The 23522-nt window shown below is 43.2% G+C and overlaps 3 protein-coding genes across 6 annotated transcripts; all 3 read left to right on the plus strand.

Moving 5' to 3' along the window:
- Positions 1–1482: 1482 nt before the first annotated feature.
- Positions 1483–13174, plus strand: lzts3b (leucine zipper, putative tumor suppressor family member 3b). Of its 4 annotated transcripts, none has more exons than XM_076730563.1 (8): positions 1483–1709; positions 3890–4727; positions 5965–6438; positions 6527–6694; positions 7039–7167; positions 7780–7971; positions 8207–8437; positions 9956–13174. In XM_076730563.1, the coding sequence occupies exons 2-8, from the start codon at positions 3927–3929 to the stop codon at positions 11093–11095; spliced, it is 3135 nt and encodes a 1044-aa protein (XP_076586678.1). In that variant the 5' UTR covers positions 1483–1709; positions 3890–3926; the 3' UTR covers positions 11096–13174. The 4 variants fall into 4 exon arrangements, with proteins under 4 accessions (XP_076586678.1, XP_076586677.1, XP_076586679.1 ...); XM_076730562.1 differs by having other exon boundaries at positions 1484–1667; positions 3766–4727; XM_076730564.1 differs by having other exon boundaries at positions 1487–1667.
- A 952-nt stretch (positions 13175–14126) lies between these two features.
- Positions 14127–19808, plus strand: ubox5 (U-box domain containing 5). The gene is made up of 7 exons (XM_076729805.1): positions 14127–14266; positions 14989–15052; positions 15929–16030; positions 16278–17038; positions 17165–17796; positions 17923–18108; positions 18261–19808. The coding sequence occupies exons 2-7, from the start codon at positions 14999–15001 to the stop codon at positions 18479–18481; spliced, it is 1956 nt and encodes a 651-aa protein (XP_076585920.1). The 5' UTR covers positions 14127–14266; positions 14989–14998; the 3' UTR covers positions 18482–19808.
- Positions 19809–20865: 1057 nt separating this feature from the next.
- avp (arginine vasopressin) lies at positions 20866–22822 on the plus strand. The gene is made up of 3 exons (XM_076731885.1): positions 20866–21040; positions 21749–21953; positions 22071–22822. Exons 1-3 carry the CDS (start codon positions 20921–20923, stop codon positions 22205–22207), a joined length of 462 nt encoding a protein of 153 aa, XP_076588000.1. The 5' UTR covers positions 20866–20920; the 3' UTR covers positions 22208–22822.
- Positions 22823–23522: the final 700 nt, after the last annotated feature.

Genomic DNA, 23522 nt, shown 5'->3' on the forward strand with positions numbered 1-23522 from the left:
TCATTAGTCAACCTGTCATTAGCCTCATTAGCTACATGTAAAATCAAATCCAGCACCAAATATTTCAAATAAGGCACAAAGCCATAATTCAGTTATTCAAAAATATATCAGGACCGAAGGCTCCACAATGAAGGGCTACACACTGGATTATTAAAAAAAAAAAAAAAAACACAAGGTAAAAGAAAGATCTGGCAAAATCTTCAGAGTACATTGTGGTGTGTGTGCAAGTACTAATGTAGAGAAAAAAATGGAAGTAAATTGGAAGTAAATATGAAGGAATAAAAGAGACCCAGAAAAAGGAGACTGCTTTCTAACAAAAGGTCAGGTCACACAGCAATATAACAGAGCATGGAGGAGGAAGAGGAAGCATCGAGGGCATGCAAAGCAAAGATGACAAGCAGCCACAACTGAGGACTGACACAACCAACAATCTGTCAGAGAACGCTGAGGAAGTGTGCTCAGACCAGGATCAGAGGGTTTGAGCCGCGACAGCCTGCCGGATGGTGAGTTGCATGACTCTTAGGCAACTTGTGTGACCACAAACAAGTCAGTTATTGGACTGATCATTCTCTAAAATCATAAAGAAAATCACAAGAAATAAAATACTGTAGTCAAGTTTGAAAGAACAGTGCATTAACCAAGCAGGGCGAGTCCAATGAAAGATGCTATTGAGCTGCATTATGGGAAGTGAAAGATCCAGTTTATTTGTAGCTTGAGCCATCAGAGACAGTGTGTTGGTTTTATGGGTAACAAGCTTGAAGTTTTGGGTCAGTTCCACTGCTCTTGTAAGTGTTGCTTCCAGATGCAACAAGCAACTGCAAACATCTGCACGCTATCTGCCTGCAACCACAACAGCAGACAGACAAGGTTAGCAACTATCTGCTGGACATAGTGTAGCATTTAGCAAAAAGACACAGGACGGAGGTGGTGGAGATCAAAACAGAGACAAAAGAGAGTGAATACTGGAGAAACTTTCATTAGTTGGACAGAACACTGTTCACAGACTATGGCCAAATGTTTGTTATGTGGTGATTTAGAGCTTATTGGGTGCTTCAAACAGTCGGGGGGGAAAAAAATCAGATTATATTGATTTCAGTTAAGAGAACTGATGGTTTTTATCTGAGTAAGTTAGTTCTTCAAAATGGGTGAAACTAACCTGAATGTCAACAGACTCAAACAGCAAGTAAACTGTAAAAAGGAGGACAAAATCAACCTGTCATAGTCTTAAATACAGTAAAAACACGCATCTATATCTGGTGATGCAACCAGCATCACGACTGTTTCAACGTCTCATCTACCTCCATCCATCCATGCATCCCATCCATCCATCCACCCATCCATCCATCCAGGGGACTGTATATGACTCTATAGGCTTTTCCCGAGGGAGAGCGCTGGATTAAAGCCAAAAGGGGGCGTTTGTATCATGCAGCCGGAGGGGCGGGACCAGAGGTGGGTGTGTGTCTCTCAGCTGATGCGCGTATCAACCGACCGACTCCATCATCAGCATCCGACGCTGACAGCGGTCGAAGACAGCATCCCTAATATTACCGACCCGCGGTAACATCGCAGAATAATGCAGAGCCAGGCCGACCAGGACTGACGTTGCTGTCTTGTGACAATATTGTTTATTGAGGCTGCCATCTTACGAACCGCCGCGCTGCAAAATAGTGAGTAGCCTTTGATGATGGACCGCCAGGATGCTACACTCGGTAAATCAAAGCTACTGTCGTCAATGTCAGTGACGCTGTGTGTATTTATTGAGATGTAATTTTTTTTCTGCTCAGAGAGGGTCGTGCGTTCGCCTCTTGTCACGGGCCTAGCGAGTAATTGTTTGGGAGCGCAGTCGATTCAGGGCTTGATGCGGATGCTGCTAAAGCCGCCCTTGCCGCCCAGGGATGCAGAGAAAAAGGGAGAGAGAGGGGGAGTCGTGAGGGGAGGGGATTGAGGCAGAGCAGCATATAGATAGGCAGTGTATTTTACTACTACTACTATTCACCCAAGTGGAAGTAAACCTCTAGTAAATGGGCTGAGAAGGGGAGGTGCACTGGCATGACTGCGTCACTATCTATCCATCCATCTATCTATCTATCTATCTATCTGTCTATCTATCTGTCTATCTATCTATCTGTCTGTCTGTCTGTCTGTCTGTCTCAGCCAGGGTAATGTGCCTCTGTATGATTTTAGTGGTATGAATGATGTGAGTAAGCTCTTTGATGCTGTAATTCAGTATAGTTCATGGCTACATCATGCATAATAGCATTTTTTTTTATCCCCCCCTCCTGCATATGAGTGTATACTCCGATGAGTGGCCAGTTTATTAGGTACACCTATCTAAAACTAATGCAGCCTCATACAACAGCTTTTCAATAATTCCTGCCCCCGAGAAGGAGGTATATTCCCTTTTCGATGTTGATTCAATTTTATGGTCATTTTGGAGGCTGCAGTTTGTGGTGATGTTGAATTGTATTGCGTTTTTGGGGCATTTTGTGAATGGTCGACAGGAAGTGGAGGGTCGTAGACGACGTGCAACAAAGGTCCCAGGCCGGACTTGAATGGGGACTTGAATGTTATCCGTATCCTAAACCCCTAGACCACCGGGACGCCCACTGAGAGGTGTTTCTAAGATACTGCCACTGGTATAAAAGGAACACTTGACAAAATACTAGAAACAGCTCTCAGCATAGCGCTATACAGTTGAGCTATGCTGCAAACTACAGCCTCTGAAAATACACTCAGCTTCAGTTTACGAGGTACAGCAGTCCTGCAATAAATCCTTTTTTGAAACCGTTTTAAAGAGGTGTTGATTCAACTTTACGGTCATTTTGGAGGCTGTAGTTTGAGGTGCTGTTGAACTGTATTCCATTATCCTGAGAGGTGTTTCCAATATTTTGTCCACCCCATTTATATTATTAAGGGTAGAGTAGATATTAGAAACACCCCCCTGTATAACCAGGGGCTCCTGTTGAGCCTCCCACACTCACATTTCCTCCGACCCATTTTGCACAGAGCCTCAAAAACCAACTACTATACCTAAACTGTCAGCTAGCTCGTGGTTATCAGAACAAATACAAATTTGCTTAAGAACATCCACCATGGAACATCACATTAACAGAATATAGTAAATAGTAAAGGTATTGGTATGGGTAGATATTGATGCTCATTGTAAGACAAAAACTCAAGATTAGATAAAATGCAAGACCCATTACACATTAGACAGGGCTTTACAGTCATGTCCGTATTTTGTCACCCACATCAAATGTTCATCAAAGGTCGTTGTTTTGTATTGTATTAGACTTATTTTATGTATGTAACAAGTGCAAAAAACAAACGAACAACAAAAACCCCTCCAGTTCAGTGATGCTAATGGACACACAATCCAGTGTCATTTATGTCTTGCACTGGATCGGTGTGAGTGACCTCTTCACCCAGCATCCGATAACTTATGCACACAAACAAAATAGTCCAAAATGACTCACTCTTTAAAGTGTAAACATAAGAAACAAATGGCAACAACAGAAAGTAATACTGTGATATTATCATTAAACTGGACGACGAGTTATATTTTTAGACTTTATTTATACCCTCACGATACTCACAATTGCCCAGATTTATCCGTATGACCCTTTTCATTTTTATCATGGTGGGAGGACTATGCTGCCCCTGTATGTGGGTTGGGATGTGTTCTGCATTAACTATTATTGTATAACTGGCCATTATGCAATTACAGTATTGTATAACACCTTTCGTTTTTCTGTGTTCCTCTAGTGTGTGTGCCCCCACTACCTGCATTAGGTTGTGATGACCCACACTACTTCCAAATGTATCTGTGACCCTCCCCAATCCTGACTCCTAACCTCTAATCCCTGACCTTTGACCCCACTATGGGCAGTGTTGGCAGTGGGGTGGCAGGAGAGCAGGAGTTTGCCATGAAGTCTGTGGGCACGAGGACCACCCTGCCTCGGGCCCCTCCTCTCTCTCGCCGTTGCCCTGCCGACCGCAGCTGCAGCGCAGAGCGGCTGCCCCGCCCCCCGGCGACTATATCTGACGGGACGGCTTCTAGCGATGAGCGAGGGAGTGTTAGTATCGGGACTGGGACCTGTACCGGGACTGACCGGCCCACCGAAACAGCCTCGTCCACCAACACTGAATGTACCATGACGGCCCCATCCAACAACAACCAGTTGGAGTGCGGCAACGGAGCAGGCAGGCGGGAGAGGGAGTGGGAGAGGGAGAGGGAGAGGCAGCGTGAAAGGGGGAGAGACAGGGACCGGGACCGAGACTGGGACCGAGAGAGGCTAGAGAGGGAGCGAGAGAGGGAGAGGAACCGTGAGAGGGAGCGGGAACGAGTAGAGAGGGAGAGGCTGGAGCGAGAGAGGGAGCGGGAGAGAGAGAGAGCCAGAGAGAGGGAGAGAGAGAGAATAGAGAGGGAGAAGATAGAGAGGGAGAGGGAGCGAGAGAGAGAAAGGGAGAGGGAGCGGGAGAGAGAGAGGCTGGAGAACGAGAGGTTGGAGAGGGAGAGAGAGAGGGAGATGCAGGCTGCAGGGTTGGATGTTTGTGGGAACATTGTGGGCCGAGGAGGAAATGAGAAGAACGGTGTTGGCATGAACCAACACCACCACAGAGAGATGGCAGCCACCAGAACTGACACTGAGAACAATCCAGGCAGCCATAACCCTCCAAACCACAACCCGCCCAAGATCCTGCCAGTGTCGGGGAAGCTGGAGCAGGTACTTCAAGATTGAGGACAGTGGTTCTCAAACTGGGGGTCAGCACCGTCAAAGTGGGGTGGAAAATGAATCTAAGGGGCTTCAAGATGATTACCGTGTTAGGAAAAAGTGACAAACAAAAATCTGCCACACAGACACGTCTTTACTTTTCCGACTTTTCTCTAATCTTTGCTTTTTCGTTGTTAAAAAATTTTAGAGTTACCTCTTCAACAATTGAAATGAAAGAATCTCGGAAAGGGAAATCACTCACACAGCTCATAGATATGCAGCCTGTGACGAAGGGTCACAAGCAGAAAAGTTTTGGACACCGCTGAATTCAAAACTCACATGCATGTTAAAGAGTTATTGGTTGCTGTAGTCATTCCTCCTCTACATACTGGCCGTGAAGCGGTTCTTTCCTGGCGCCACTCAAATGGAAGTGAGGGGGGACAAAATTCACAGTCCTTATTCTGTGCAAAAATGCCTTTGAAATTTCAGCCAAAGCTATTGTGAGGCTTCAGCAGCAGCAGCAGAGTGAAACGAATCAAACGGGCACCTTCTTAAGTCTTTTTAGTATAAAATTTCCTCTCACCCCTATACTGCAGTTCAACAATGAAACAGTGTCCAAACAAAACGAGGGACTATCATACCCTAAAGAATATAACTCTGCATGCAAAATGCACTCTGAAGTTCACTCAGCAGCTGGGGTAATAGTCAGGATTAACTGAATTATGTTGGTGTCTTCCAAAATTAAATTTGATCAAGTAAATTCCCTCCTTTCCTTGAACACTGTTTCCTTGCTGAGCCGAGTGGGAATTCTTCCTAATAAGACTGTAACTTTGGAAGATACCGGCTTGTTTTGGCTATTTAAGACTGCTGAAGTTATGTATTAGCTTTGGCTGAACTTAAGGATGCATTTTTGTTTCCAAACACTTACGCTGGAGTCAGTTTAAAACGGGTTTGCCGCACAATATGGAAAGGAGAACTTTAAAATCATGATTCATGCCATCTGGCAGAAACGTATTTGTGAGGATTAAAGTTTCTCAGAAACAAACCAAATCCATCTCATGCACTTCCATATTATATCTAAATATGGATAATTCATGTCCCATATTGTGTCATTATGCATTACACATCACAATGCTGCATTTTAGCTTAGAAGCTTTGACTTCAGTGCACTTTTGTCTGTGAGTTGCATTACTGTATCTGTTATTTCTCTTACTGTCTTTCCCTCCTTCCCTCCTCCATATTTTCGTAGGCAATGCAGAACAACTCAGGCCTCGTTCGTCCCTCTGCCTTCAAGCCGGTGGTTCCCAAGAGCTTCCACTCCATGCAGAACCTGGTGGGCCAGGCAGGAGGGGCAGGGGGCGAGAGCAAGACTGAGGGAAGGAGTGAAGGGTTCAGTGAGAGCAGAGGAGGCAGGAGAGGCAGGGATGGAGGAGCAGGAGGAGAATCAGGAGAGGTCCCAGAGGCCCTGCTCCTGGACCAGGACAGCCCAGTGAGGGTCAGCAGAAGTGAGGGCGGGGGAAATGGTAATGAAGCGGTGCAGGGAGGGATGTCTGACTCTGGGAGGAACTCCCTGACCAGCCTGCCCACCTATACGGGCTCGGGGTCCGGTTGTGGGCCCCCAGCGGTCCTGGGGCCTCTCAGTGCTTCCACCAGCCACATCAACAGGTTGGGCATGGTTGGGGCAGCTGCAGGCCTGGACAAGCTGGAAAAGCCTGGTTATCAGGTAAGACCTTCATTCACACTCATGTAGACTTTCACAAAATGCACTTTGCTGTTATCGTCTTTAACGTGTCACGATGTTGTTCCTGCAGAACGGCCTCAGCGCTTCTGACAGTGGCCGGTCCTCCTCAGGAAAGAGCTCTTCATCCTACCAGAGGCTGAGCCACCTGAGTGACGCCCCAGCACCTCTACGCCCCTCCCCCTCCTCTGATGACATCATCCAGGACCTCGAGGACCGCTTGTGGGAGAAAGAGCAAGAGGTCAGACGCCATTCAGAAATACTTTTTAGTGTGCATTGTTATTGCCAGCAAAAAGTATCTGTATGGTTAGATACCACCAGGTGTTATGTGAGAAATAGTTTTTGTTATTTGGGTGAAATGACCCTTTAAACTGTGTCACTCTGCTTTAAAGATAAATGCACTTTAAACATTCAGCCTATAAATAATGTTTATGAGTCAGAGAGATGTGCTAACAGGCCTCAAGTTGCACTTTGTTGTCACATTTTGTGTTTTCAAAGTGTGGTGTGAATCTTAGCAGTGGCGTTGGAACTTGATAAAAAAAAGTTTACATTTAATAAAACCTTTTACCTCCACTTTTCTACCAGGTGCAGCATATGCGCAGAAACCTGGACCAGAGCGAGGCAGCGATCATTCAGGTGTTTGAGGAGAAGCAACGTGTGTGGGAGCGACAGATGGACGAGCTGAGACAGAACTACGCCTCACGCCTACAGCAGGTGACCTCACTACATGTTTGATTCAACTAAATATCAGGGGCGACATACATTTATATATAATTTTATGAATGAAGCATGTGGTCAAAATCTGATACCATGACACAAAAAAACTTGGCTGGTACATGCACAACAGATTGATGTGGGATAAAACACTGAAAAGTTTGATTTAATTCTTACAATCCAGTTTAAAAGTCAAAAAAATTGGAAGTTAACTATGCTGCCATTTAAGTTACATTCTCATTGTGACATATGGAGCAAATGTAAGCTCAATTAAAAAGAATGCTGCTAGTTTAGATTTTAAATGTTTAATTTATTTGCTGTATTAAGTATTTATTGGTATGTATAGCACTATGGTCCTCTCATCACCTTGTCCCCTCCTGGGCCCTTAAAAGCATGAGAGAAAGAGAAAGCTTTTAAGGGTTAATGTTGGAATCAAGATGCAGGTAAATGCAGGTAAAATGCAGCATCATTTAAAAGGAATTTAGACCAAATCTGTCCCTGATATACAACATGTAAGAGGTCATAGACTGCCATGTCTTAAAGTACCAAAAGATATTACTGTGGGATTGATATCATCAAAACCTTGACTGTATATGTACATTATGTCTGCAGGTAACCCGTCGGGCTCAGCGCTCCCAGACCGCCCTGCAGGCACAGATAAGCCGTCTGTCCCAGGACAAGAGGAGGCTCCAGGAGGAGATGGCAGCTCTGTTGGCCCAGAGAGAGGAGCTGGAGAGAAAGTGTCTGGATTACAGGAAGGAGCAGGCTGACATCTTGCCTCGCCTGGAGGAGACCAAGTGGGAGGTGAGATACGAGTATATGAGTTGGTGCGCTTGACTAGTTCAGTAAAATGTTATCAGGGTTGCATCACGGTAGACTGAGCAGTGGAGCAGTGAGTATAAGGGTGTGTGTGTGAAGCTGCCTATGTCTGTAAGTATGTGTGTACAAGCAACCTACTTGTATGCAAAGGGATAGGAAGTATATTCACCACAGGACTTAAACACTAACCTAACTAACTCTCTTGTTCCTCATGTGGCAGGTGTGTCAGAAGGCAGGAGAGATCTCCCTGCTGAAGCAGCAGCTGAGGGAGAGTCAGGCCGAAGTGACCCAGCGAGCTGGAGAGATGGTGGCCCTGAGAGGCCAGCTGAAGGAGCTCAATGCCCAGCTGAGGGAGCGGGAGGAGGCCATGCTGGGTCTGAAGGACTCCTATAGCACCAAAGGTTTGGAGCTGGAGAAGTGTGAGGGAGAGCTGAGGAGGACTCTGTCAGAGGTAGGTTTCCAATGAGAAAATGAATACTCAACAAATGACTCTGACATTGAGGTTTAGACTGACAGAAAACCACAAACAAATTAATAATTGACAAAAGTTAACAATTCATTAAATTATTGTACTCTCTTTTATTTATTACAATGTCTCCAATCATAATAAAAATCATTTTTCTATTAGTAAGGTTTGTCATTTCTGATGAAGGGCTTCATAGTATCCCACAATTCAGTATATAGATCACACAAACTCTCCTTTAAGTGTCTGTTAAAACCAATCACTGCAAGATTTAACATATTACATGCTAATAAGTGCCTTTTCTAATAATATGAAATATTAATAAAACAATATTAAGGCACAATACTTTGTCACAGTATCTGGTTGAAAACTCTGATAACTGTATAACTGTATGTTATTGTATAGTAGCGTTTATTACAAGACAAAAAAAAGTGTCTCACTAAATTTATGTGGATTTTTATCTACAAGACCCTGAGATGGTCAGACATCACTCAAAAATGCATGAAATTTACCACAAGCTATAGGATTTAAGGATTACATTATTCTGAGCCTGCAATGAAAACCTTTTGTAGCTGCAGGGAACAGTCAACGTCAACAAAGGGGTCTATGAAAAAAGCAACACAATGCTGATTATTACCCAAAGCAGTCAAATTATATTTTACAAGTGAGATTGCAGGATTGGGATGCTTATCACTAAATATAGATTGTTGAGCATTTAATCCTCAAAATCCTTCAGAGAAATTCCAAAAACTTGGCAGGGAGACTGGGACACATTGGGGATTATACAACATTATATATTACAGCTGCAAAAATTGTGTTCTTTGTACTGTATGACCTCATAAGCAGCTCATACATATATGTATTTATATTGTGTATTCCATTACTAAGCAAGTTTAAGAGCGATATTTATCTCTTGTTAAGTACAATTTACAATTCGCATATTCATCATAAGCTCTTATCTAGTGTGCCCACTTACAATTCATGCAACTGTAAAATAAGTGGGCATTCCTCAAGCATCAACAGAGAAAGTATCCACATTCAGAAAGCCATGAAAACACTCTAACAATAAACGAAGTATGGACGTTCATAAGTAGGTTTAAATAGAATATTTTAATATAAAATTATGTCAGGTTTTCTGAATGTAATATAGTTCACTTAGTTATTCCAACAAATGACAGCACAATCATCCATTACTGCTGCTCTCAGCTGTGCAGTCCCATGTGAGTGTGCATGGATGTGCATGCTTGCAGTCATGCATGTGTATACATATGACAAACGCAGCTGGATGAGGATTTGTTTGAATGTCTGTGTTAATGTGTTTACACTTGCATCTGCATTTATATAATTAGGCACATTATTTATGCCAAATGTTTTTATGTCCTGTTTTGTTCTGTTATTCTGTTTTAATGCAAGAGGCACCTTGTGTGTGACTGTGCACTTAACAATCAAATACTATGTTAAAAATTAAATGATATTTTCCTGTGATATATATTTTCCTTTTTGCAGGTGTCCATTCTCCGAGAGAAGCTGGGTGTATTTGAGGCAGAGGTGCTTAGTTTAAAGCGGGCTCTGAGTGAAGCGAGCAGAGGAGCAGAAGTTGTTATAAGCCCTAACTTAGCTGCTGCTGGGCTGCTGCCACCGTGGGGAGTTGTACACTGCCCACGTAACCCTACTGAGCCCTCAACCAACTCCCTCACCCCTACATCTGACACCCTGCTGAGTCTTCAGAGCGATGAAGCTAAAGCCCAAAGGCAGGAAGCTCAGAGACAGGAGAGACAGCAACGCGAAGAAGCTCAATGGCGCGATGCGCAACAGCGGCAAGACGCCCACATGCAGCAGGACATCCGAATGCGTCAGGATAGCCAGATCCGACCAGAGGCCCAACTCCGCCAGGAGGCCCAGCTTCGTCAGGAGGCTCATCACCGCCATGAAGCCCAAATCCGTCAAGAGGCCCAGCTACGCCAAGAAGCACAGCTGCGTCAAGAGGTGCAGCTCCGTCAGGAGGCCCAACTGCGCCAAGAGGCCCAGCTCCGTCAGGAGGCCCAGCTCTGCCATGAGGCCCAAATGCGTCAAGAGGCCCAGCTACGTCACGAGGCTCAGCTCTGCCAGGACGTGCAACTGCGTCAGGATGGCCACCAGCCTCAGCGAGTCCAGGAGGGTCACTGGGATGAGGCAGGGGAACTGCGCAGGCAACTGGAGCAGCTGCAGGCTGCTCTTCGCCTGGAGCGGCAGCAACGGGAGCGTCAGGCCCTCAACTTTGACCAGGAGCGACACACCTGGCAGGACGAGAAGGAGCGGGTGTTGAAATACCAGGCACAGCTGCAGCTCAGTTATGTGGAAACGCTGCAGAAGAACCAAGCTTTGGAAAAACGTATGAGCCAGTTGGGAGCCAAACCAACCACAACATCCACCACCACCACTATTACCACAACCACCACCACCTCCCCCACCTCTTCCAATTCTCCACCTCCGCCACCAGCCCTCTCGCATCTGTCTCCTCAGCCCCCACCCTCTATCTCTGGCCCCATTGCCCTTACCATCTCCCCACCTTGTGAAGACCAGAAGGGCCCGCCTTCTCTCCACCAGCTCGCCCCTCCCTGGGCAGGACCCTCACGCCTGGAGAGGATAGAGTCCACTGAGATCTAGAGACAGCTCCATGAAATGAATTGTCCAGCGCAACACACTCACAGTGACAAGGCCTCTCACACAAAACCACTTCAGCATACAGTTGAAAAACATTTCAGTCTACAATAGAATAAATCAGAACAGTCTGACATACTTTTCAAAGCAACTCTAGAAACTAAACAGCAACAAAGGCCGACTGCAAAACAGGAAGATCTGAAACAGGAAGTTGAACTAAATTCAATCTATCAGCTACTTTTCAACCTCCTAAGCAGCAGGCTGTCTCTCAGAAGTTGTACACTACTACATTATCAGTGTTCATGAAAAGTGTGCCACACTGATGGATGGCAGAAAAACAAAATGTCAAATGACAGTGTTTAGATTACAGCACTATTACAGGGGTCATTTCATTCCCATGCTAGAAAAGGACCAAGACAATCAGGGATATTGTCAGAAGTTATCAACAAGAATATTATGCGGTATTTATTCATTGTAAGTCTGTGTCACTGGTAATGTAAAAGTAGAATTAGTGGTCAGAGTGTGTGATGTTGACTTGCATTTTTGGCCAGAGAGCGCCTTACTCCATTCTCTCCAGCATGTACAAGAGGATAATTAATGCTGGGAATAGATTAAAAAAAAAAAAAAAAAAAAAAAAAAAAAAATCAAGAGTGTGATTATCATTTTCAGTGCTTTAATTATATCAGCCAACCAGTTACACATCATTACACATGGCTGGACTATTTCATTTAAATCCCAGCAGATATTGACGTTAAAGGTCACACAGACTGATTGTTGATTCATTTTTCAAGTCATTTCATGCACAGGGTCCAACATGCATGAGCCATTCACACACATCATCGAAGACCAAGAGAGTTTATATTTCTACAAATTGAATTAAATAGATATGTTTAGCAGATAATCAACCCCAACTGAATTTAAGTGTTAAGTCGTGGGAGAGCCTGGCTCGCCTTCGCTGCAGATCATCTGCAGTGACGAAAAACAAACACTAGAGGTCACCGGAGAGCTTTCTCTCAGCTCCCGCTCAAATTTCTTCCCATTGAACTGCAAGGAGAATGTGAAAGGAAGCACACAATTTGAATTTAGTTATTATGATAATTGTGTCATTCACTTTGTGCATTTACAGCCAAGAAATCTGAGAAATCAGTCAGTATCCCCAAAGTTAAAACAAAATTTATAGAATGTATGATATACTAGAAAGAAATACTTATAATAGTTATAGATTGTAAATGTGTGTTTGAGTGTGTGTGTGAGGGAGAGAGTGGGTGCGTGCATGTGTGTATACATATGAAAAGCTTCAGCTTATGAGATTGAGGATAGAGGGACTAGTGGCAATACAGCAAGTGAAGATATATTAAGCGCAAAGGGATCTTTGGGGGGCTTTACAGTAAGATGTACAGTACATCAAAGCTTGACACAAAGGCAGTGAGACTGAAAATTCAAACTGAGGGAGTCTGTATTTCCTGGAAAACTCTACTTTCTTCTGTGTGGTCAAAACAGAAGAGACGGATGTTTAAAAAATTCAGAGAAGTGGAGAGTCTGCTGCTTCAAAGGAAGCATTCAGGCTAACTGCACTATGTCGTGTCCTACACACAAGTTATGATGTACAGTAGACTCAGATGTGAATATCATGGCTTTTCTATGTGTTGTTTATGCCAGCATACAAAGATGTTGCTCAAGAATATTAACTTATCTCTAAGGTATTACATAGTATTATCATCTTTATTACTGTTATTATATTACGGTGAACTGACAGAGAAAATATGTGCCATTTGAGCTTTCCTTTATGTGTTTTTTTGGTTTGTTTTTTTGTTTTTGTTTTTTTTTTTTAACTGTGTAGATAGCCTATTGGCCTACCATAATGGTGCAATCATAGCAACCCTGTCCAAAAATGATGTTCCTTTTGATGTAGGTGATAAATGTAGTTACAGTATTGCATTGTTTAGAGAACAAAATGCTACCGATTTTATACATGTTTCAAATTTATTGTTTGCATTTATGTTATTAGTACTGTTCTGGCTTGATTAAAACCACCCCTTTGTTAAACTTCAGCAGAACTAATAAAGATATGTGAATAATTCAGCACTTTTTGTCACTGAGCAAACTTTTTGTCCTGTGGTTACAACTTAATTAAGGCAATCAGCTTTTAAAAACTTGACCAGAGGAAATATTTAGAGTCCTTCAAATATTGGAATATATTCTAGAGTCATATCTTTTACCACAGTGGTTTTCAATTTGGGGTTCAGAACCCCCTTTAAGAATAAACCTCAGGGGTCATGAGATGATTAACAAGATGAACGAACACATTTCTGATGCACAACATTTCTACATTTCAAGTTAATTACTGCAGTTTCACTCTTCCAAACCTCTAAAAAGCATTAAAAGAAAATGTACAATTACTTGTAAACTTTGGTTAATCTGGCCAGTGATGGAAAAGGTATTCAGATCCTATACTCCTATGCAATACCACACAATAGAAATACTCCATTATGAGTAGCATGAAATTGCATTTCACCTCAAAATTATACTTGCTGTAAGTACAGTTCTTGAGTAAATGTACTGTTGCTTACTCAGGATGGTGCTCTAACAAGTCTGTATATCGTACTGAAGTCTTCAAGGCTGACACAGTGAGATTAAGATACTGGGCACTGAGAAAATTTCCGGAACGATATAATCTTGAGTAAACAGTCAGACCAAAGATGTCTGGGCTCTTCTCATACGTCCGACTGCATTGTCCATGAATGCAGGGTTACATCTTGTAAAAATAACTAACCCTGTTGACCTTCATGTGGAGGAGGATGTGCAGCACTGAAAAGGACGACATAACAAAATGTATGTGTGGATGTCTGACAAGAAGTTAGAGGTGGTCAAAAGAATTAACTGTTGAAGGGCTTTACGCAGACATTTACGCTGTGCTGCGGCAAAGAACACAAACGTCTATGGTAAGCAAATCAATGAAGCTTTTTCTTACCAAATGTACTCATCACCTGTTGTATCCGTCCGACACTGTCCAAATTCGCTTTCTCAATTGTGAGGCAGGTCCCTTCTCGGCTGCCGTAGTTGTGGCAGCTGAGCTAGTAAAGAGCTAGTAGCTAAAGCTATTAGCTACCAATATAGTTAGAGTTAGTCAGAGGAGGCAGTTTAAGAGCCAAAAGGGTTTGTCAAGGACCAAACAAAGTAAGCTTTCTCTGTTTTAGTTTACTTAGCTGATGTCAAACTTGCTCAGCATTAGCAGTGTTAGCCAACATCATATTAGCGTATAGCTGGTACGTGGTGCGTTTTTGAATACACCTTAACACACTGTTAACGTGACAGCTCTCTTTGGATTGTAATACAGTGTAATGTTTTTATTTACCAACATGTTTGAGGCTCAGAGCCTCCAATAATAGGGCTAAGAATATATTTTTTCGCTGTAAAATGAATCACAGCCTTACGTACATCAGTGTGTTTCTGTGTGCAGTTGTATAGTTGGTTTCCAGCAGCTGGTTAATAAATGGACCTTAGCCATCATGAGATAAAATTAAACTTAATTAGGGCTGCAAATAACGTATACATTTTTTGTACATTTTGTTGAATAATAACTACCTTTCTAGATGTCAAGTAGAAGTAGAAGTAATTTCCTATTTTCACCTTCCACTCAACAGCACAATAAAACTGTATGTACTCCTTGAACTGACCATTGAAAATTATTGAAGAGAGGTGAATCAGTCAGTCAATGAATGTCGTTTTGTTTTGAGGTCAAAGGTCGTGTGAAATAATAAGTGGAAACACAACAAAAATGTGATTACCTTCCAGTAGGTGCTGAACAGTTGTATTCACTGCATGTCTTATTTAGCCTTGACCTGTAAACTCATGCGAGGAGCCATGTACAGCTCTAACGTCAGTTTGTTTCTCTGCAGGTTGGAGAAAATGGTGGTGAATCTCTGCCTGCCGCACTTTTACACAACAGTTCATTGTAACAAGGTGTGACACATTTCATGGACACATCGCCTCACCGTACCGTTCCTCAAGATAGTGTTTTATTGAAAATGTACCTTGCTTTCTCAAAAAAAGTAATGAACAACAGCAACACCCAGGGGACTTGTAACCAGCAACAGTAGCTTAGGACCTAAAGCAAAAACCCTAATTTCTACACCGAATTAATGTCTTGTGAGTGCGCTGTTTACCTTATTTTACCTATGAAGAGTTTACATCTAGGTCCATTGTGATGAATAGGAAGAATCAGCGTACTGAGACGTAAATAGCAAAGCGCTGACGTGGTCAAAGATGAGATGTTAAAGAAGCAGATGGACAAAGGGGTGTGTGGGAGACTGAATCACTACTGACCTTGTGATGTTCGTTTATTGGTATTTTGTAATCTGATCATGGCTGTATATTGTACACACTTGTGATGAAAATGTTCTTTCACTCCTATGTAACTATGTTTTTTTTTTTTTACACCTCTTCTTCCACAGCTCTCTTTTATACTGTCACCTCTCCCTCCATGTGATGTTACACAGTTTTCTGTCACATATCATATATTTATATGGTTCAGTCTGACGTGAGTGTGGTCCTCTGGCCACACTGCTAAGGAGGCAAGCCACTGAAACTTTAAAGTTAGCATCTCTTCAGTAAACCAGTTAGCTGAACATGTACATGAGGTTTGTCGTGTATTACCCCAAAAAGAATCTACAGCTCATTTCTTAGAGCAGGGTGGGTGTATATTCTGGCATTTTTTTCCTTGTTCCTGTCTTTGTGCTGACTATTGTCAGTTAAAAGCAAAAAAACTATAAACTTTTGCTCCTCTCTTTTCAAGCTTTCTCTCAAGAATCTAAGTTTGGTTTATTTTTTCATATGCAGCTGTGTGCAGATGGCTATGATGTCACAAATCTTGTGTCAGCTGACCCTGCTCTCCGGAGGCGAGGCTTCAAGCTGGAGTACTTCCTACGTCCACCTGTTCAGGTAAGCTTGTGCTCTTGTGGTGTGTGTCTAAAATAAAATTCCCCTTTAACACCAAGTATGTAGAAGCAATTTGTAACCAATGCCAAGCAAAGTTCCAGATTAACCGTTGTTCACAGAGGTGGCCACACTCACCTAGAATATATATGTAGCATCATCTGGCATGGGTTGGATCTATGGCAACTCTAATAATGCATCCATCCCTATAATTAATAAATTAATAGAAATAATTTTCCTCCATTCCTCTCAGGTGACGTTGAAGTTTGGCTTCCAGGTGGATCTGTCCAGGGTGGATGTGCAGCTGTGGCCCTGTGGTATGGACAGAGGACAGGCCTGCAAGAGACTGGAAATCAGCACCAGCTCTGATTGGTTACCCTCCCAGACTTTTGGTCCAGGTCACAAAGAGGTTCAGCAAAAGGAACAAATACAGATGCAGGTAAAGAAGCAGAATAAACAGAACAGAGAAAAACAACAAGAGCAAGGCAGTAAGTCTCACCGGTGTAATGGGCACCAGTGGAGTCTTCAGGCCCAACAGTGGGGAGAAGAGGCTTTAAATGAGCCTCAGCAAAGGAGCCATGTGTTCCAGTGTCAGTCAAAAACTGAATCCAGTAATCCTGAACCAGAGTTTAAACTGGTAGGTCGTTGTGATCTTAGGGAGGAGACTCAAGTCTGCTTCACACGTTCAAATTTTAATCCCCGTCCGCCGTTCCCCTCGCCACCTCCTCCACAACCTGCAAACTGTCGGGAAGAGGAGCTGTGGAGTCGAGGTCTGCTGTCGTTAGGCGCTGTGACACAGCTTCGTGTGACTGTGCCATTTGGCGGTGCGGCATCTGCTCTGGGGCTCAAGGCTTTGGTCGTGTGGGGACAACCTGCTCGCTGCTGCCCTGCAGAAGAAGTGGAGAGGATCAGAAGAGTCCACGAGGCCAATGAAAGAAAGCTACCAAGACCTGTGTTCTTTACCTCCTCTGTTAGCCAGACGAAACCACCACTGCAAGCAGACACACCTCCAAGGTATGCGTTAATGAAGCAGTCTTTAAAATTTTTAATTTCTCTGTATAAAACAGAGCTCATTATGATAAAATATGCACATTTTCTTACAACGTTGATAATAATCTGTTTGTTTTTGTCCATCTCCAGCAATCTTTCCATCCCAGAAGAGTTCCTTGACCCGATAACCCAGGAGGTAATGATACTTCCCATGCTGCTGCCCAGTGGTGTGTCAGTGGATAACACCACACTGGAGGAGCACCAGAAGAGGGAGGCCACTTGGGGTCGACCCCCGAACGACCCCTTCACAGGTGTCCCGTTTACTTCAACCTCCCAACCTCTTCCTAACCCCCAACTGAAAAGCCGCATTGACCACTTCCTCCTGCAGAAAGGGATGATCAGGAGGGACGGGATGTTAGGGAGACAAGGAGATGGAGAGAATCCACAGGCCTCAAGGCTTATAGCCTCCAAAGCAGATGAACTGTCCCAGAACTCTACATGTCTCAGTAAAAGCTCAACAAATACTACTGTTATTCAATGTAACAATGAGACAGGAAACACCAATAGGACTACACAGCTAGAAAACACTGGATTAGGACACTGGTCAGATAATGGGAATCACATGCATACCTCCCAGCCTCTTACTGCAGACAGTAAATCAGAGTTAGAGAGAAGAAGGAAACAAGATATACGTGGAATTTCCAAAGAATCAACAGAAGGGTTGGAAGATGAGAAGCAACTACTACCTCAAGCAAAAAGACCAAGACATGATGCAGTTTCATGTGAGTATATTATGTTTAGTGCAACAGCTTCTCTCTGCTCTTTGCACATGCAAGTAGGATCCTAAAACGTATCTCTATCTTTTTTCCTGCTGACATGTCTGATGTGTCGATTCACCACGCATTCAGTCCCCAGCTGCACCTCTCATGAGCAGCGTTTGTCAACCAGCCTGGACGAGGCCCTGTTCTCTGCCCTGCAGGGACGGCCCTCCTTCACCTCGAACTTGTCCCAGAAGAGACGGGTTACTCCTGAGGCTGAACCACCCAACACCCCACAGCACTGTCACACTACAGGCACTCCAAGCATGCCAACAGGTGGGATTCAGTGTCAAAAGATACTTAAAACTTCATTGAAAAACACAAATTCTTTCAATGGTGCAGGAATGTTGGGTTGTGTTCAATGTCTCTGATGTCCAGGATAAATCCTCTGACTATTTGATTAATCTTCCTTCATATTTGTTTACCAGGTGAAAGGACGTGTTCTGCATGTTCCTGTTCGGTCTCCGTTTACTCCAAATCTGCGTCATCCATCTACAGTCTAACTTGCGGTCACTTGCTCTGCCATTCCTGCCTCCGGAGGGAATCGCAACCACTGAACTCTGTGACTGCATCGACATCCAATCATATCTTATGTCCCGCCTGCCAAAGCCCTACCCCACGCAGTGACATTGTTCGTGTGCATCACTGACGGATTCTGTAAAAGCCTGTGAATGAGAACAGTTCTCAAGGTGAACACGGGATTGTACTGCAGATGTGGTGTTACAGGATTGAGGCCATGTCGAACTCAAAGTGGGAAAAAGAAAAACATTTACAGCTGAAAGTTACAGATTGCACACAGACTTTATTTATATTGTTTGCGTGGTACACACTCCACCCCTTCCCTTTGATATAGAGAATATCTTTGCAGATGCATTGCTGTATGTGTGATGATTGCTGTATTATGGGATATATTTTGTATTATGTCTTATTCGCAAAAGTTGCATGTACTTCAGGTCTAGTGAATTATTTCACTTAGAATTTTCTTGGACCTGTAACACTCCAGAATCAGATCACAGAGGCCTCTGTTTTTACCATGACAGAAAGGACATCACTGAAAGCAAAGACCTTTACAAAACACTTTAAAAAAAGAAGGTTAAAAAATTTGTTCTCTTCCCCCCTCTCACACTGTCTTAGCCTTTTCATCGAGCACTGAAATGTAATTGCAGCCTTGGTTCTGCAGCCTTTGTACAGTACAGACCCTGGATGTGTCGATGTGTTGAGGTTGCACGAAGAAAAGGTTGGGGGACAAGAGCAGTAAGAGCAAGAGGCCAGAGGAAATTGAGTTGACCCAAGGCTGTGTGGTCATTGTAAAGACACAGACGGGGTCATGCTCAGCCTCTTTACTCCTTCACATCAATCCCCGCTTTATATTACTTGCACTCTTGTACCGGTTTTGTTGTCTTAAGAGAGTAAATTCAGGGACTGATTCTGGACTGTTTAATTTATTTTTAACATGGCAAGGAAGTCCTGCAATGCAAGTGTGCATCAGGTCGTATTTAAAAGCTGAATTTGTCAGAATTTCTTCGAAGTTGAGATAAGGTTGTGTTATGCCACTTCTCTGTCTCCCACTAGATTCTGTATCTGATTTTATTTCCTATTACTTCTGACTGTTTTTTTCTGTCAGGTGCACTGTTAGGAAATAAATGTGCGCATGATGTTTCAGTTCAACAGAGTGGCCTTGAAGACGCATTCATAACCTACCTCATAATCAATAACACTTCACTGTAATTACTGCATATGAGTACCTTATTGTGTGCACAAACGGGTTAAACTCACCAAATTCAGGAAAAGCAGTACGTGTTGGGCTTCGCCATCACAAACAGCATAATTTATATGTTGGTTTCCGTGACAACGTTTAGCTTAACCAAGGTCATGATCCTATATCCGCTCAGTAAGAGCTGAAACCAGTTGTGCTGCATGTGAAATGGAGACATCAGCTTCACTGTTTCAGCGTAATAAAGCACTTAAATGACACTAAATCAGACAGTGGTGAAGTGATATAAACTAATGCTTATGTGCTGTAAACGCTAAAGCTTATTTTTCTGTTTTATAAGTCAGAAATGTACAAAATGTAAATTCGAGCTCAAACTTTAAAGTGATTGCGAAAGTTACGTTTATTTCAAGATTTATCACAGGCATCAAGAGTTATTTTTACCTGTGAGAGGAAATGCTTTTCATTATTTTTGTTAACTTTATCTCATATTGTTCAGGAGTGGAGTTATGCAAAACAAGAGCAGATACTGTGTTCATTGAAGGATCAAGCTTAATGCTGTGAGGCTAATCAACGAACTCCTTCACACCTTAACCTGCTGCCTCTAAAGCTCACTTTTGCCATTTATCGTCTACTTGTTAATCAGCATCACAACAGCTAATAGGCGGGATGCAACCCTGGGCATGCAACAAAACACTGAATGGAATAATGAACTTCAGATATTTCTGTTTATTTGAAATGCTAATCTTGTTGTGCTCATTAATGGTCTTAAATCACATCAGGAGGATAATTTGTGCGACCTTGAGGTTGTCATGATGCTTGCACAGTTGCCTTCATGTGCGTGAAGTCAAACATGTCTGTCCTGCAGCGATGAACAGCGAAGACTGACAGCTGAATTGTGCATGATCATCATGAAATGTGCTTAATCAGTCCGCTCGTTGCGCTAAATTTAATTACTTGCTCATTAGTTGTTCATGTTCTGCCACTTTGGTGTGCGCGCCCTCCTGCCATCCTCCGCGGAGGCTGACATTACTTCAAAAGTTATTCCAAATAAGTGTGGCGCAGTGTTGAATACAGAAAAGGCATCTTCTGTTGTCATGGCTGTTGTCCTGCGTAGATTTGTTAGATGGTACGCATCTGATGCAGAGCCATATCTGCCGCGACCTGTCGCGCACACGCCGCGCGCACGCCGGTGGCCTTCGGACGCGAGTGAGCGTGGAGAGCAAAACGCACGACACTGACGTCAGATACGAGTGTCAGTCGCTTTGTCGGGTCACGGTCCATGTGCTTATAAGTGAGGACTGGAGCGGGACATCAGACATCCACCCAGGCGGAGGACATACAGGTGCGCGGCGCTCATCACCAAAACCAGCAGCGATGCCTCACTCCTTGTTCCCGCTGTGCGTCCTGGGACTCATCGCTCTCTCCTCCGCCTGTTACATCCAGAACTGCCCTCGAGGAGGGAAACGAGCGCTGCCGGAGGCTGGAATCAGACAGGTGAGGACCATTGTCTTTTCTACCCTCCTGTCTTCCCTTTGGGAAGCTTGGATTATGAATTTCTCTAGCTGCATTTAAGCCTGTTGTAATAATAAGTAAAGTAAATGTTTGTGTGGAATAAGGATAATTAAATGTATAAAATGAAGGCACTTTCAAGTATAAAATCAAGAAAACTGAATGTACTTGAATGTGGAATTGAATGTAGGTTTATTTATTTTATTTTTTTTCATCGTGAAAACCGGACAAAAGATGGAAAGGACTATAACAAAGTGGATTATGATAAAATAGCAAAGGACAGAAGACAATCTAAAATTGCATACAAGATAGCAGCAAATGGATCTGTTTTTCAGGACCACAGAACTAGATGAAGACTAGATGTGTTTATGTATTTCAAGTGTTTTAATATTCTTTTTATTCTCACAATTTCTGGTGTGGAGGCAAGTTAATAAACACATTAGGAATATATATGAACACTTACTGAGATAAATGTGCATTAGATATCATGCAGCCATCTATCCAGTATTTAAAGAATCAGTTTTTTGTTGTTTGAATATGAGAATCTGAGCTCACTGTAAGAACAAATATTCCTGCAATATAGGTGTATTAGAATCAAGGGAGTGTAATACTGGACAAAATAAAAGTAACTGTGTTTGAAAAATAATTGACCTGATTTATAGCATGTGATTAACCGTTACGTTTCTCCTCTAGTGCATGGCTTGTGGCCCCAGAGAGAGGGGCCGCTGCTTTGGCCCCAGTATCTGCTGCGGGGAGGGCCTCGGCTGCCTGCTGGGCTCCCCAGAAGCAGCTCACTGTGTGGAGGAGAACTACCTGCTCACCCCCTGCCAGGCGGGAGGGAGACCCTGTGGATCTGAGGGAGGACGCTGTGCTGTTTCAGGACTCTGCTGTAACTCAGGTACAGTCTGGTTTGACTGTATGTTGATTGTCATGTTCAGACAAGGAAGCGTGGTAGGAATTGGTCGATGGGCACAGTTTGAATAAAGTTATTTTCCTTTCCTCTCGTCCCACTCAGAGAGCTGTGCGGTGGACTCTGACTGCCTGGAGGAGGCCGAGGCCACAGATGCAGCCGACAGCCCTGCAGGGAGATCACCTGCCGAGCTGCTGCTGCGCCTCCTACATGTGGCCACCAGAGGACAGACGGAGTACTGATACTGCTGTCTGTGGAGCCTCCTCTGCTTCTCAGGGCCTGGAGGTGCAAAATTTCAGCCTAAGCCTTGAGATTTGAACCCTGAACCAATAAAATGCCAAGTCAAGCTTTCTTTCTCTCAACCCCTCCTGTTGTGATACTTCTGTATCTGTAAAGACAGAAAGACACTTACCTTCAGCTTTAGTAATTGGCTCATTTTTATCCAGATCCTGGGGGGAGGAATCATGATAATGGATATGCAAAAAGTAGATTTCATATTTGTTCCCACTGCAGAAAATGTATATACTAATGCACATACTGTAAACTAAATTTACTCAATGTGAGGGGGTATAACACGCCTCCGAGCTCCAATTCAAATAAGTGAGTTGCAGCAGAAAACACTGTAAATAAGTCCGAGATTGAAGGCCAAGGTTGCTACAGACATCCATTAAAACAACTGAATGACAATGCTCCAGCAGTTACTTCTTGTGTAGTAGAAATATTGTTGTATATTGAAAATGGGAAAATATAGAATCTATCACTGCCAAAAGACTTTCTGCTGTCTGTTCTCATTATTGGCAAACTGAAAATAATTATACCTTTAACTGATGATTCACTGATGAAACTTGTTTATCTTCTACCTGTTTCACTGTGTGTGTGTGAGAGCGAGAGAGAGAGAGAAACTGCGTGAGAGTGAAAGGAATGCATTGTTTGCCAGCACAGATAAATACTTGAGAGAAATCAGCCACAATAATTGTTTTGGGTAGTTTTATCAGTTTAATTTATACAGCATTAGTAGTAACATGAATTGACAGTGCTGATGTGGAATCGGTCCAGCGCCTGGCAGTTTGTGTGTAATGTGTTCACGATCCAGCTGGAACAGGATGAAGGAGCTCCCAGGTTTTGACAGTTAGGCTACCTGTTTTGACTGATTCAGTATGTGTCATATCCATGTCGGCCTCTGGCCAATGTGGCATCAGTGATGAATGAATACAAGGACACAGGATCGCATGGTGCATTCAAACAGAGAGCGTGTAGAGTGAAAGGCAGAATGAGAAGGAGTTGTCTGTCGCAGTTTGTCAACAAAACAGTTAACAAGTTTTAGCCGTGTTTACATCAACTTATTTCCATGTGTATTTTTGAAATAGAAAAGGTTGATGGAAACTGCTAAATTCCAAAAAACTTCCTCAATTTGGCTAAAAAGTCAAGTTTTAGGTGTTTTTACCTTTTTTGAAAAGTGTTAATGTGCTTAATGAGAGATGTAAACAACTTCTCTGACTATGATCTGAAGTGTCTCCCGCTCCAAGAGAAGGAAAAGAAGCTCTTCCTGTTGGTGTC

Source organism: Chaetodon auriga, chromosome 5 (genome assembly GCF_051107435.1).
Source record: "Chaetodon auriga isolate fChaAug3 chromosome 5, fChaAug3.hap1, whole genome shotgun sequence".
Taxonomy (NCBI): domain Eukaryota; kingdom Metazoa; phylum Chordata; class Actinopteri; order Chaetodontiformes; family Chaetodontidae; genus Chaetodon; species Chaetodon auriga.